The 12,824-nt window shown below is 43.5% G+C and overlaps 1 protein-coding gene across 1 annotated transcript in view; it reads left to right on the forward strand.

The window, feature by feature from the left end:
- Positions 1 to 603: 603 nt before the first annotated feature.
- The window catches only part of tti2 (TELO2 interacting protein 2), a 14,347-nt gene continuing 2,126 nt past the window's right edge, over positions 604 to 12,824 (forward strand). The window contains exons 1-7 of the mRNA XM_079568118.1: positions 604 to 735; positions 1,712 to 2,162; positions 2,903 to 3,072; positions 6,369 to 6,426; positions 7,832 to 7,960; positions 10,658 to 10,750; positions 12,314 to 12,525. Coding sequence (XP_079424244.1) covers positions 1,722 to 2,162; positions 2,903 to 3,072; positions 6,369 to 6,426; positions 7,832 to 7,960; positions 10,658 to 10,750; positions 12,314 to 12,525 — 1,103 coding nt within the window. The 5' untranslated portion in view covers positions 604 to 735; positions 1,712 to 1,721. The remainder of the gene's footprint in view (positions 736 to 1,711; positions 2,163 to 2,902; positions 3,073 to 6,368; positions 6,427 to 7,831; positions 7,961 to 10,657; positions 10,751 to 12,313; positions 12,526 to 12,824) is intronic.

The raw sequence follows: 12,824 nt of genomic DNA on the forward strand, positions 1-12,824 counted from the left end.
AGACTTTTTTTTGAATTTCTACCTTCTATTCCAAATTAAGGGTTCCAATGTTTGATCCCTTGTCATGCAATAGAGATAATATGAAGTAAAGAAGTGACGTAAATGTTTGTTTTGTTTGTCAAGGCCAAAAGGAGCCTTTAGGAGCCTGAAGAGCCGCATTCATTTATTTTATTTAACCGTTGAGGTCAGGAGTCTCATTTCCTGGGGAGTCCCGGCTCCCAGAGGGGACCCTATTGTACAAGTTTTAGTGGTAGGGGAAACTCCACACAGAAAGGCCCCGTGGGACTCTAAACATGGGACCTTCTTATAAATAAAACAGGCTAAAATATAAAGACAAATAATCTTTCTGTTTATGTACAGGAGAAATTAGTTATTTTACTTAGTTTTTTTTAACTGTAGCCTTTATTTAACCAGGTTAGTCCCATTGAGATCTTGTGAGTTATGAGAGAAGTGATGGTAAATGTGACAACTGAGGTACAAAAGTCCGGTCAGTTTAGTGCCCTCTAAAAAGTAAAATGAAACAAAAACGAGACGCTTGTTTCTGTTTCATCACAGCTTCTTCTGTCGGAACCTTTGTGCGGAGCTTGTACCGACACGGACCCGGAGCCGAGCGCACTGTTTACAGCGGAAACAGAAACTCCCGTGGACGAAGCACATTTGTTTTCTTTCAGAGGTTGTTTTGAAGATGGAAAGACGATGTGAATAAAACTACAACATTTAAACTCGGGCGTTCAGGTAAGACATCCCAGAATCTGCAGCGACGCAACTTTAAAACATTAAAAACGTCCTTAAAACACGTGATACACAAAACAAGTGTCGCCACAGAAGTCATTCAGTAGCCAACGTTAAGGCTATAATGATACATGTGATTAAAAAGCGCTTAACTTGATTCCAGAGAGCGTTAAATCTGCAGAATAATAAAGGCACAGGTCGATTTTATTCCAGTCATTTAACTTTATCTGATTGGACTTTTATTTGTCCATTCATTTCAAACAGGCTAATAAATGGTAAATAAATGGGAAATAAGGAAGGGACAAACGAGGAGATGGTGAAAGAAAGACTTGTGGTGCAGAGGGAGCTGCGCAGGAGGAAGAGGAAGTAGGCGGCGGAGCTGACCAGTGCAGGACACCACGCTTTGATGCAGGGTCAAACCCAAGAGGCGGTGCACTGTTTCAGAGACACAGAGGAGAATGAAGGCAGCCAGGTTTCCTCCCGGTGCTATGGTTTCCTCTACCTCCACAAACATGCTGCTCGGGTCGGCCCACAGTGGCAGCGCGGCTCAGTCGCGGCGGCTCAGGACTAACACCTCAACACTATTTTGTTGTGCGCTTGTACGATGATAAATAATGCACTTACTTACTTACTTAATATCCAACGCTAACTGATACATGTAAGCCAATGGGAGCCGCTAAGCTAACGTTAAAGTGTCTATAAAAACAGCTGTTTCTTTAACCTGCTCCAGCAGCAGAATCAGATCTTACTTTGGAAACGGATGCATTTAGTTTTACAATGTTATTCAGGTTTAAGTGGGCTCTGTTTAGTCTAAGGTTTATGGGCGCAGTCGCAGGTTCTTTCCTGCTGCAGAGCAGAAAGTTTGGAAACCTGCTCAAATTAATATCCAGCTTTGATGCCACTTTTAGTACCGATTTAATATCGAGGAATCTATTTTTGACGACTCTAATAAACACACCGTTATTCTGGTATTTCCCAGGTCTTTGAAGATGGACGTCTCCTCGCCACTCGCCTCAGCTCAGCCAATCACAGCTCAGCTCTCCTCCCTGAACTCTGTGATTGGCTCCTGCCCTGACAGCGCCCTCCCCTCCGCCGCCCGTGATGTCGAGCAGCTTTTTATGGACCTCGAGTCACGTCTCAGCTCCTCCACTCAGTGGGCGGGGTCAGGGGAGCTGAAGGCGTGCCTCTCTGTGTCCCGCACTCTGATTGGCCGCTGCTCTCTGCCTCTGGCAGCGGACGATGTAAGCGTGGCGGTGGAGGCGGAGCTCAAGGCAGTCGCCATCAGGGCTGAAACCGTGAGCCCCGCCCTCCTCACGCTGCTGAGGATTCTGGGTAAAGACGGAGGTGTGGACGAAGGGGGCGGAGCTTCAGAGAGGGTCCTCTACACCGTGGCGCCCGACTTCTGTGTGTTCGCCGTCACACATTTCCAGGTCTGTCCTCGTTTACTCAAATCTAACTTTATTAAAGCGCTTTAACAAAAACAAAAGAGACAAATACAGACACTTAAAGACAGTCAGTAAAGACAAGCTTTAAAGCGTTTGTGACTGGCTTTAATGCTTAATGCTGAGACATAACAAATGAATAAGTAACAATTATAATGTTATTTCAGTGTAGCAGCAATTTAATGAAGAAAGTTATATTTATTTGTGTTTTTAAGCCCCTGGCAGGAAGTGACATAGATAAACGTATGTTCAGTTTGACTAATTTCCCATTGACATAACATGGTCGGCACGGCAACAGTTTAAAATCGTTAGTCCAATAAGGAAGTCAATAAAGAAAAATGGTTACGATTTCTAACTGATTTATAAATATGATTTTAGAATGTAACGATGCACTCACGACCGATTTCCCGATTTCATAGTTTTGGTTTTCTTATTTATTATTTACAGAATTATTATTTTTTACTTCAATTACAGCGCAGTTTAAATGGATTTAAAATCAATTTCCGATGAATTGTTGCATCCCTACATAATTGTGTTAACTGTGTTATTGCAAAACATTATGGGGGCTCTGCTCGTCCTCCTGTTGTGCGTCTCGTCCAAATAAATAAATATCTCAGATCAGGTTAAAAACATAAAAGTGAGGTTTTAAAAGAGCCGCTGTTTAAAGTTTTATCCAGTGTTCGCCGTCAGCTTTAAGACAAAATCACTGACCCCTGTCTGCTCCACAGGTGGCGCCGTGGAGCAGCCCCTCGTCCCGTTCCGCGGCTCAGAAAGTGATGCGGGCGCTGCTGGAGGCGGGGCATTGGACAGACTCCGCCCACATGCTCATGGGGGACAGGGGCGGAGCTAAGGGCATTCTGGGAGGAGTCCTGGACCTTCTGCAGCCACAGCTGAACAAGTGAGAAACTAACGACTATTTAAATGGGGGGTATTATGCAAAATGGACTTTTTCAAGCTTTACATCATGTTATTATGTCATTCCCTCATTAAAAACATGCCTGAAGTGTTGTCTTGGCACATTCACGTATTTCTGAGTAATCTGTAAAAACTCTGATGGCGGCCATTTTAGGGATAGGTTTGCCTGAGTCCTCCTAGGAACGCCCCCACCTCCTGGAGACGCCTCCGACTTTTCGTTACCAGCCGAGTAACCAACCACTGCTCCTCAGCAGAACCCCCTCCCCACTGATGCCACAGACAGCGTGTGGAGGGGGCGTGTCGGAAAGAGTCAGAGGTTCTTAAAGAGACAGAGGCCTATTTCAAGACATTCACTACAGCCATTTTGAGAGAGACATTTTATACAAGGCAGATATTCTAATTTACTGCATTTACAGACCAACAGAAGGTTTGGTCATCATTGTAGTGTGATACAGACTGGTGCTATGTGATTGAAAAAAGCATAATACCCCCTCTTTAACACAGTGGCTGTTTCTCAGTTGCGAGGATCCGTCCTCCGTTTGGCCACTTCGTTGACGTCCTCGGTGGCGGCTCCTCCAAAACGGAGCGGAGTGTCCTCTCGCCGCCGCCTTTGAGCCCAAATGGAACGGCCTCCGGAGCGGCTGCGTCATGTCACGTGTCAAATCATATAATCAAATGTCAATCTATGCTTGCAAAAACAACTGTTTTATGAACAACAGTGGCCAGGAAACAGTTTATATATTGGTTTTGGTTGGATGTCTCACTCTTTGAACATTTTGGCCTGAACAAAATAATAGCTTTTCTGCAAGGATTTGTAAGAAATTCCATTCAAATATTAAATATATGTAGCAGGTCCAGTTTATTGGTCATAGCTACAATTGCAGACTTACGTAAACAATCATAGGCCTATTTTCTCAATAAGGCCTAATAATGTGGCCTTTCATTAACTTTGTATAAACCTTTTTTCTTTTACGTCTTTACTTGCCTACAACACTTCTATCAATGATTTTATTATTATGTCAATGTCAATGTCAACTTTATTTGTATAGCACGTTTACAGCAACACTAGGTGCCCAAAGTGCTTCACATACAGGTACACAATATAAAATGACAGTACAAAACAACAAGAGAAGCACACACAATAGAGTTATAATACAGCTCAACTAGAATTGAACGCCAACGCAAACAGATGTGTTTTAAGGGCAGTCTTGAAGGTTTCTATGGTTGGAGCAGCTCTGACATTTAGGGGGAGACTGTTCCAGAGTTTGGGAGCAGCCACACTAAACGCTCGATCTCCTCGCGTCTTTAAACGGGATCTGGGCACGTTCAAAGGCAGCTGGTTCGCAGACCTTACTGATCTGACTGGGGCATAAACGGACAAAAGCTCAGAGAGATACTCAGGAGCAGATCCACGAAGACATTTAAACACAAGCATCAAGATCTTAAAGTCAATTCTATAGCTGACGGGCAGCCAGTGGAGGGAGGCCAGCACAGGGGTGATATGTTCCGCCTCCTCGTCCCTGTCAGTAAGCCTGCAGCAGCGTTCTGGACTTGTTGTAGGCGGTTGAGTGAGGATTTGTCCAGCCCACAATAGAGCGAGTTACAATAGTCGAGAGGCGACGATATGAACATATGAATAACTCGCTCAAAATCGCTGTGCGGAAGATAAACTTTCACTTTACTTAGAATTCTAAGCTGTTTGCACAAATGTGGAACAAAACCTTTTAAAAGAGAGTTCAAAATAATAAAGTTTTGCGAGAAAAGAAAAACAAAAAAATGTTGCAGTGCATCATGGGTAATTTCAGCTCTCCGAGGCAGCGGCGGATCCACAGGTGTGCCTTCGTAAATGAGCCAAACGGAGGAGTGGAGCTGCGAGGGGGCGAGTGGTCCAGGTGAAATGGAACCACTTGGCGGCGCCGTGATGACGTCCGAAGAGGTCGAGACGCCGAGGATCCTGGCAATTGAGAAACAGCCATTGAGGCCGCGCTGTTTTGGGGATCTAGCTGGAGAGTGCCAACAATCCAGACCGTTTTTCATGATATACGTGCCTCGGTTCCTGAGAAATCCTAAGCAAAGCAGAGGCTGGATTTGATCAAAATCACAGGTTTTTTTTCTAGAAACTGAGATGTCGCATGTTTTAGTGAAACATGCGCCATTTGAGCCTTTTAGATTTGGGTAAAGCCAAACTGGAGACAATGTGCTGGGTTCAAGTGGGGGTTAGTATGAACAAAACAGAAAAATAAATCAAATACATTAATTTGTTTTCATTTTACAGCAATGGAGGATTTGGGGAATTTGAAAAGAACTCAAATAGGAGTTGTTTTTAAGTAGTTGGTGATCAGTTAATTAGATCTGTGTGTATCGTCTGTCTCCGCTCAGTGGGAAAAAGTGGGCGGAGCAGAGACTCAGAGACACTGCAGCGGCTGTAGCGCCTCTGAGTCCACACAAGTTTGATAAAACACTGCCCAGAACGAGCTGCTCTGCAGAAATGAGCTTCAGCAACGTAACTCCTAAAAGTCAGCGTGGAAAATAAAGAACTTCACGAATGCACTGCATCACAAGAAAGAGAAGTCATCTAAATGCACACGCGGTTCATCAGATATAAGTCAGATAAGGTCCAGAAGCAGAAAGAGAGAAATGAGACCGATGAGACTGATGGACAGAGGCTGAAGCAGAACGGAACATAAAATTGACATTGACATTGAAAAGATGTGTCTTCAAGTTTGAGCTGTAGATTTATCCAGGAAGCAACTCCAACATGGCTGTGTCGCTCCCCGGTCTTTCCCACACTTATTCATTCACAAATACTGACATGTTTGGTATCTATGTGCAGCATGAAAGGCTGTGACCGAGATGACGCTGTACTCCAAATATGGTCATTTCCTGTGTGGGAGACAGCAGCGGCTAAAGACGGGAGAAATATACACAGGGCGCATGTGCAGACAAAGGGACTAAACTTTAGGGCTGTTTTCATTCCACTCTTTAACAACATCTGCTCTTTAGTCGCTCCATAAAACTGCAACTATTTTTTTCAAAAACTAAACCAAACCCAAAATCCCTCTGAGCAAATCTTTGGAACTAATATGTCACAAAATAAAACCACACATTTAAACCATTGTCCATTATTTAGCTTTTTTATGAATAAAATGACCTTTTTTTTATTAAAAAAAAAGACAGAAAACTACATCACATTTTCCTCATATCTATTTGCCAGTTTTCTACAGCAGAAGTTTGATGATGTCTCTGAATGGCCTTAAACACCAGACCCTTGTGTTTCAGAGACGCCATGTTTCGTTGTGAAGCCGTGAAGCTGGTTTTCTCCTGGACTCTGCTGCAGGTCAGTCCGGTCTGTCTCTGAGGCAGTGTTCCTTTTAAAAGTGTCTAGTTAAAGGCACACCGTGCAGGATTTTACTCATAAATACAATTGAATCACTAGCATTTATTTTATGATAGATCATTCATCATTGAAAAATGACCTCATAAATGTACAAACAAACATGTGTTTTTTGCTCAGCTCTCCTAAGACATGACTGTAACTTTCCCGGGAGTGGTACGTCTCCAGCTCGTCTCCATGGAGACGTGACTAAAGTCAGTTGAATTTGAGATTAAAATAGGTTAGGTCCTCATCCAAATCCACTCTTTGATTACTCCTGCAGTAATAGTATTTTTCTGTGTCGAGCTGGTCAATAGGAGCATGTTTTGCACTGATGGCAACAGTATAGTCCGAAATGTTACGCAGGGTCACTTTAAGTTTCCTGGTTCCTCTTTTGGGATCGGTTCACCAAAAGAGCCGGCACTTTCGGCTCCCAAATGGCTGGTTTAGATTTCAGACAAATCTTTCATAGATTTTGATTCATGGCTTGTTTAATGAGCCGTTTGCTACGCCCTGCACAAAACAACAGCTATAATCAAGAAAGACGTGAAAAGGAACAGAGGGTTTTCTTTTTTCTTTGCCACTATATGGCTTAGTGCTAAAAGCTTTTTAGCTTTTAAAAGTCAGTGCCCACACTTTTAAAACTGGTATTAGTTTCATGTATGCACTTTTTTTATCCACAGTGAAAATCCTTAGTGTTTCCCCCAGTCCCTCTGCTGCCTGTGTCAGCTCCTGCTCCGCCTGTAGCTGCTGCTCCTCGCGCTGAGAGGAAAGACTGAAGTCTAAGCTTTAGCCGGACTCCTGTATCACTGCTTTTGTAATGGCTTTTGCAGCGCGACATTGCGACGTATCGCCGCTCCGCATGTGATTCTGTTGTTTACTTTTCACTCCACAAACCCAGCGTTGTTCTATTTAACCGGATTGATGTAAAATAAAAAGTGGCTAAAAGCTAGAGATGCACTGACTACATTTATGGACTAGTCACTTGTTTGGTTGTGTTTTCATCCTAGTTTTTGTCACTGTTTTTACGCCTTTTTTTCCAAGAAGCTTTTAGATTTGGATAAAGTCAAACTGGACAAAATAAGCTTGGTTTAGGTTGGGGTTAAAGGGATATTTCAGGATTTTTGACATAGGGCCTCATTTCCTAGTTATCCAGAGTGTTGCTGATTTCTGGAGATATTTTTATTTGTAATTCATGCAGTTCTTATGTTTGAAGAGTTTCGTGGCACTAGGCTAGTGCATCTCTATGGTATCAGCTAGCCTGCATTAAAAACAGTCTGACCCGCTCCACAGAGCACCTGAGGCAAATCGCTTACAACGCCAGACTTTTTGTGCTGAAGCTCGTGCTCATGTGACGTCTGTCCCGCAGGTGACGCGCACCGCCCTCTCTCCGCGCTTGCCCCGCCTCCTGCCGCCGTCGCTGCTGCTGGCCGACCACTACCGCCCGGAGAACTGCAACCTGGGAGTGCGCTGCCTGCACCACATCGTCCTGAACGCGGTCAGTGTCTGGTTCTCGCGCTTTGGCCCGTTACAATAATCATGATTTCATTGTATTTCATGTTTACAGCAGGATGTTTTAAAGAGGGTATTATTCTTTTTTCAATCACATAGCCCCAGTCTATATCACACTACAATGATGACCAAACCTTCTGTTGGTCTGTAAATGCAGTAAATTAGAATAACTGCCTTGTATAAAATGTCTCTCTCAAAATGGCTGTAGTGAATGTCTTGAAATAGGCCTCTGTCTCTTTAAGAACCTCTGACTCTTTCCGACACGCCCCCTCCACACGCTGTCTGTGGCATCAGTGGGGAGGGGGTTCTGCTGAGGAGCAGTGGTTGGTTACTCGGCTGGTGACGAAAGCTCGGAGGCGTCTCCAGGAGGTGGGGGCGTTCCTAGGAGGACTCAGGCAAACCTATCCCTAAAATGGCCGCCATCAGAGTTTTTACAGATTACTCAATAATACGTGAATGTGCCAAGGCAACACTTCAGGCATGTTTTTAATGAGGGAATGACATAAGTACATGATGTAAAGCTTGAAAAAGTCGATTTTGCATAATACCGACTTTAATACCCCCTCCATAATACCCCCCTTTAAGAAGTTTGTGTAGTTTGCATGTACCACTATTGTTCCACTAAAAACACGTACAATAGGTCTGAATCAAAGAGCGTGTTTGAGACATGGGGGATGGATGGAACGGATGGAAAGTCAAACACTTACAGTACAATATTTAGGTAGATTGGAAGGCCGTGCAGAACCAATGTGCGCTTCATATCAGCATCATGAACTTCCTAAACAATAAAAAGGCATAAAGAAAAAATATTTAATACACAGGATAAAAATATATACACATCCTGATTAAAGTGCCCAGCTATTAGCAGAACAGAAAACAGAAACTATAAAAACAAGAAATTGTATGCTCGGTTAAGGCAAGGATTAAGAGGTTAAACACCCATTTATACAGTTAATCAGCCCAAAAAATGTTGATTTGGGGGTTAGTTCTTTAAGGAATTAAATTTTCTTGATGCTGCTTTCATTCTTCGCTTTAGCACCCCAGTTGGAAACTTGGCCCTTGATCCTGTACCTAAAGCTTGTTTGGAGATGGTGTCTATGAACAGAAGTGTCTTGCCTGTGATCAAGTCAGAAACATGAAGAACAGTCTGCATCTTTAGAAATAATGTTGCCAATTTTTTATGCAACTCAGACCTCACCACATCAACATTAAATGAACCATTTTCTGAATTGCTTGGAGCATTATCCAACTCATGCAATGAATGGGCTTCCAAGTGAGCAGGAGCTGTAGCCACGTCACTACTTGTTGAAACACTGCCAACATCCAAGACACATCTAGCAGTGTGACATCTACTTTTATGTGAGTTGAATGACGAGTACACATTAGTTTTGTAACTACAGTGTAGAAATGGACAGGCAACAGTCTCATTCTTTTTCAAGTGACTTCTTAAGTGACTAAAATAAACTTCTTCGCTGCAACGCTGACTGATGCACACAGAGAACAAGTAAAAAGAGTTGCTTGCACTTCAGCAACATCTGCATGAGTACGTGATAAATTAAATTTCAGGGCATTGACAGACTGAAATGTACACAGGCAGTTGTCAAAAGGGCATGACAGGCTCCTAGCCGGCTCTTCGCCGGCTCCTGGCAGGCTCACTTGCCAACGTCAGGATAGCGAGGGGGGTGTTTGAAGTGTCAAAATCTTCCTCCACCTGAAATAACATTAGTGTCAAATGTTATTTGTTACTTATTTGGTCAAAGTTAATCTTGTAAACTTGTTTTATTCTTCTTAAGGTCACAATAATAATGCATGGTCCCATGTGGATTGCTTTCCAGACATTCAAGTCTCTTTACATTTTCAGGTATGTGATTATGCATAAATTCAAGAGAAACAGAAAAGCCTGAATAACATAGTTTTGAAAATTTAGAAGGACAAAGATGTTTGCGGTTATCAACACCAACTTAACCTTGAAGTACTGTTGCAGCACTGCAAAAGGGACTGCAGTTCATTTAATATATAGCAAATAGGGATGTACCGATTTGATATTCAGTATCGTCATCGGTTGTCGATCCAGGCATTTTGTGTCCTTTTCAAATAAAGCTCTACTGACATTTTCAAGCTTTAGAGTAAGTTTCTGTGGCATTAAAAGGTCTTCAATAAAATCGTTTATCACGATCTTCAGCCTCAATATCGAACTGCACATTTTGTTTTCCCTGCAGAGGGCTCCGAGACTTGAAATGGTCTCAGTGGTTCAGTAGAATTCAGCATCATGGGGACGACTGCTGACCTGACAGTTGTGCAGAAAACCATCACTGACAAAACCAGCCTCAATATAGCAAAAGAAGCTGGATTTTTTGAGTTGAATTACAGAAATAAATGAACTTCTTCACGATATTCTAATTTTGGTGACCAGACCCACCAGATATAGAACTGTCAGCTCTTGTTGATTCACCCTTTTTTGAGTCTATAATCTACATAAAAATAAAATATTCAAGTCTATAATCTACATAAAAATAAAATCTTCAAAGCTTGGATCTAACGAGAGAAGATTTTTTGGTTCCCGCTTTCATTACTTCCATTTGTTCGATGCCGGTGGAACCTAAACGTTTCCTCTGATATCTGTTGGTGTGGTTTACCGGTTCCCGGCCGTGTGTGTGACGTGTGTGACGTGTTTGTGTTGCAGGCGGCGGCCGAGCTGCGACAGTTGAACCAAGCGGAGGTGGTGTATCAGGCTCTGTTCAGACTCCTGTACCACGCACAGCCGCAGGTCACACAGGTACCACCCTGATAACGAAGAGCGCCACCGTCTGTCATAGAACAGAACTGCGCTCTCATGTTCAGAAGGTCTTACTCTGGTTCTGTTTTATGAACCTCTGGGTCAGACCTGATCAGAGCCGTGGGAAGATATTTTTAGTTAGGGGGCGCTGAGGGACAAAATGTACCCCCAAAATGCTTTTTCTGTGCATAAATCCTATTTATTAACCTCTTAGCTCCTGCCTGAACCGAGAGCATTTTCTCCAGTTCAGCTTTACCCAAATCCTGTAGGCCAGTGTAACACCTCATGTGAAAGACCTACAAAACTAAATTGATCTTTTTCCTCACATCAGATTTTTTTTTCATCACTTTTTCTGTTGGGCAGTCGTCTCATTTTTGTCAAATTTTCGTGACTTTTTTGTCACTTTTTCATCAAATTATTCGCAATTTTTCGTAAATTTTTTGTCCATTTTTTGTCCATTTTTCACAATTTTTAGTCAAATTTTTCTCACTTTTTTCTCCATTTTTGTCATTTTTTGTAAATTTTTTGTCACTTTTTTGTCAAATTATTCGCATTTTTTTGTCAACTAATTATCACTTTTTCGTCCTTTTTTTCACCATTTTTAGTCGAATTTTTCGTCACTTTTTCGTCATTGTTTTCGTCTCAGTTTTGTTGCTATTTTCACACCTTTTTTCCAGAAGCTTTTGGACTGGGGTAAAGCTGGAGAAAATGTGCTCGGTTCAGGTGGGAGTTAAGGGGTTAATATTGCCTGCAGTTCACAAACTATCCACCAGGGGGTTCTGCAGCGCCCTCAGCACCCTGGGTTCACACGGCCTTGGACCTGATTCACTCTTTTGTCATTGATACCTAGATACATTGACCTCAGACTTGTCTTTTTTCTTCTCCCCTCTCTCCTCACTCTCTCCTCACTCTCTCCTCACTCTCTCCTCACTCTCTCCTCACTCTCTCCTCACTCTCTCCTCACTCTCTCCTCACTCTCTCCTCACTCACTCCTCACTCTCTCCTCACTCACTCCTCACTCTCTCCTCACTCTCTCCTCACTCTCTCCTCACTCTCTCCTCACTCTCTCCTCACTCTCTCCTCACTCTCTCCTCACTCTCTCCTCACTCACTCCTCACTCTCTCCTCACTCTCTCCTCACTCCCTCCTCACTCTCTCCTCACTCTCTCCTCACTCTCTCCTCACTCTCTCCTCACTCTCTCCTCACTCTCTCCTCACTCTCTCCTCACTCTCTCCTCACTCTCTCCTCACTCTCTCCTCACTCTCTCCTCACTCTCTCCTCACTCTCTCCTCACTCTCTCCTCACTCCCTCCTCACTCTCTCCTCACTCTCTCCTCACTCTCTCCTCACTCTCTCCTCACTCTCTCCTCACTCACTCCTCACTCTCTCCTCACTCTCTCCTCACTCTCTCCTCACTCTCTCCTCACTCTCTCCTCACTCTCTCCTCACTCTCTCCTCACTCTCTCCTCACTCTCTCCTCACTCTCTCCTCACTCTCTCCTCACTCACTCCTCACTCTCTCCTCACTCTCTCCTCACTCTCTCACCCCTTTCTCCCTCCTCCAGGCCGTCCTCACATGTCTCATGGACCTCCTGTTGATTCTGGAGAAGCCGCCCTCTGTAAGCCCCGTCCCCTCCTCCGTAAGCCCCGCCCCCCCAGTGAGAGCCGTCAGTCGTCATGACGCTGTGCTGCGATTGGTCCTGACGCAGATGGAGGCGGAGCATAAAGTGGCTCTGCGTCGGGTTTACGCCTCTGCGCTTCCCCCGCTCGTCGACAGGTGGCGCTCTCACACACCACACTAAACATCAACAACCAAGCACAATTATATGATTATCATCCAAGAAGTAAATCACGGAAGTAAAATGTGTATATTTTAACAAACTGAAATATGTTTCAATTTGCACAGTATACAGAGTGATACAAATTCATGCTAATATTTCTCTGTATGAAATGTCAGAAAAAGAACTTTTCACTTTGTCAGATACTGAGAGGTGCTAGAAGAATAACTCAATCACTGCAGCCACCATAAATATCACATGACAAAATCCAAAAACGTGGATGAAATCAAACAAAACA

Source organism: Gobius niger (genome assembly GCF_951799975.1).
Source record: "Gobius niger genome assembly, chromosome: 1".
Lineage (NCBI taxonomy): Eukaryota > Metazoa > Chordata > Actinopteri > Gobiiformes > Gobiidae > Gobius > Gobius niger.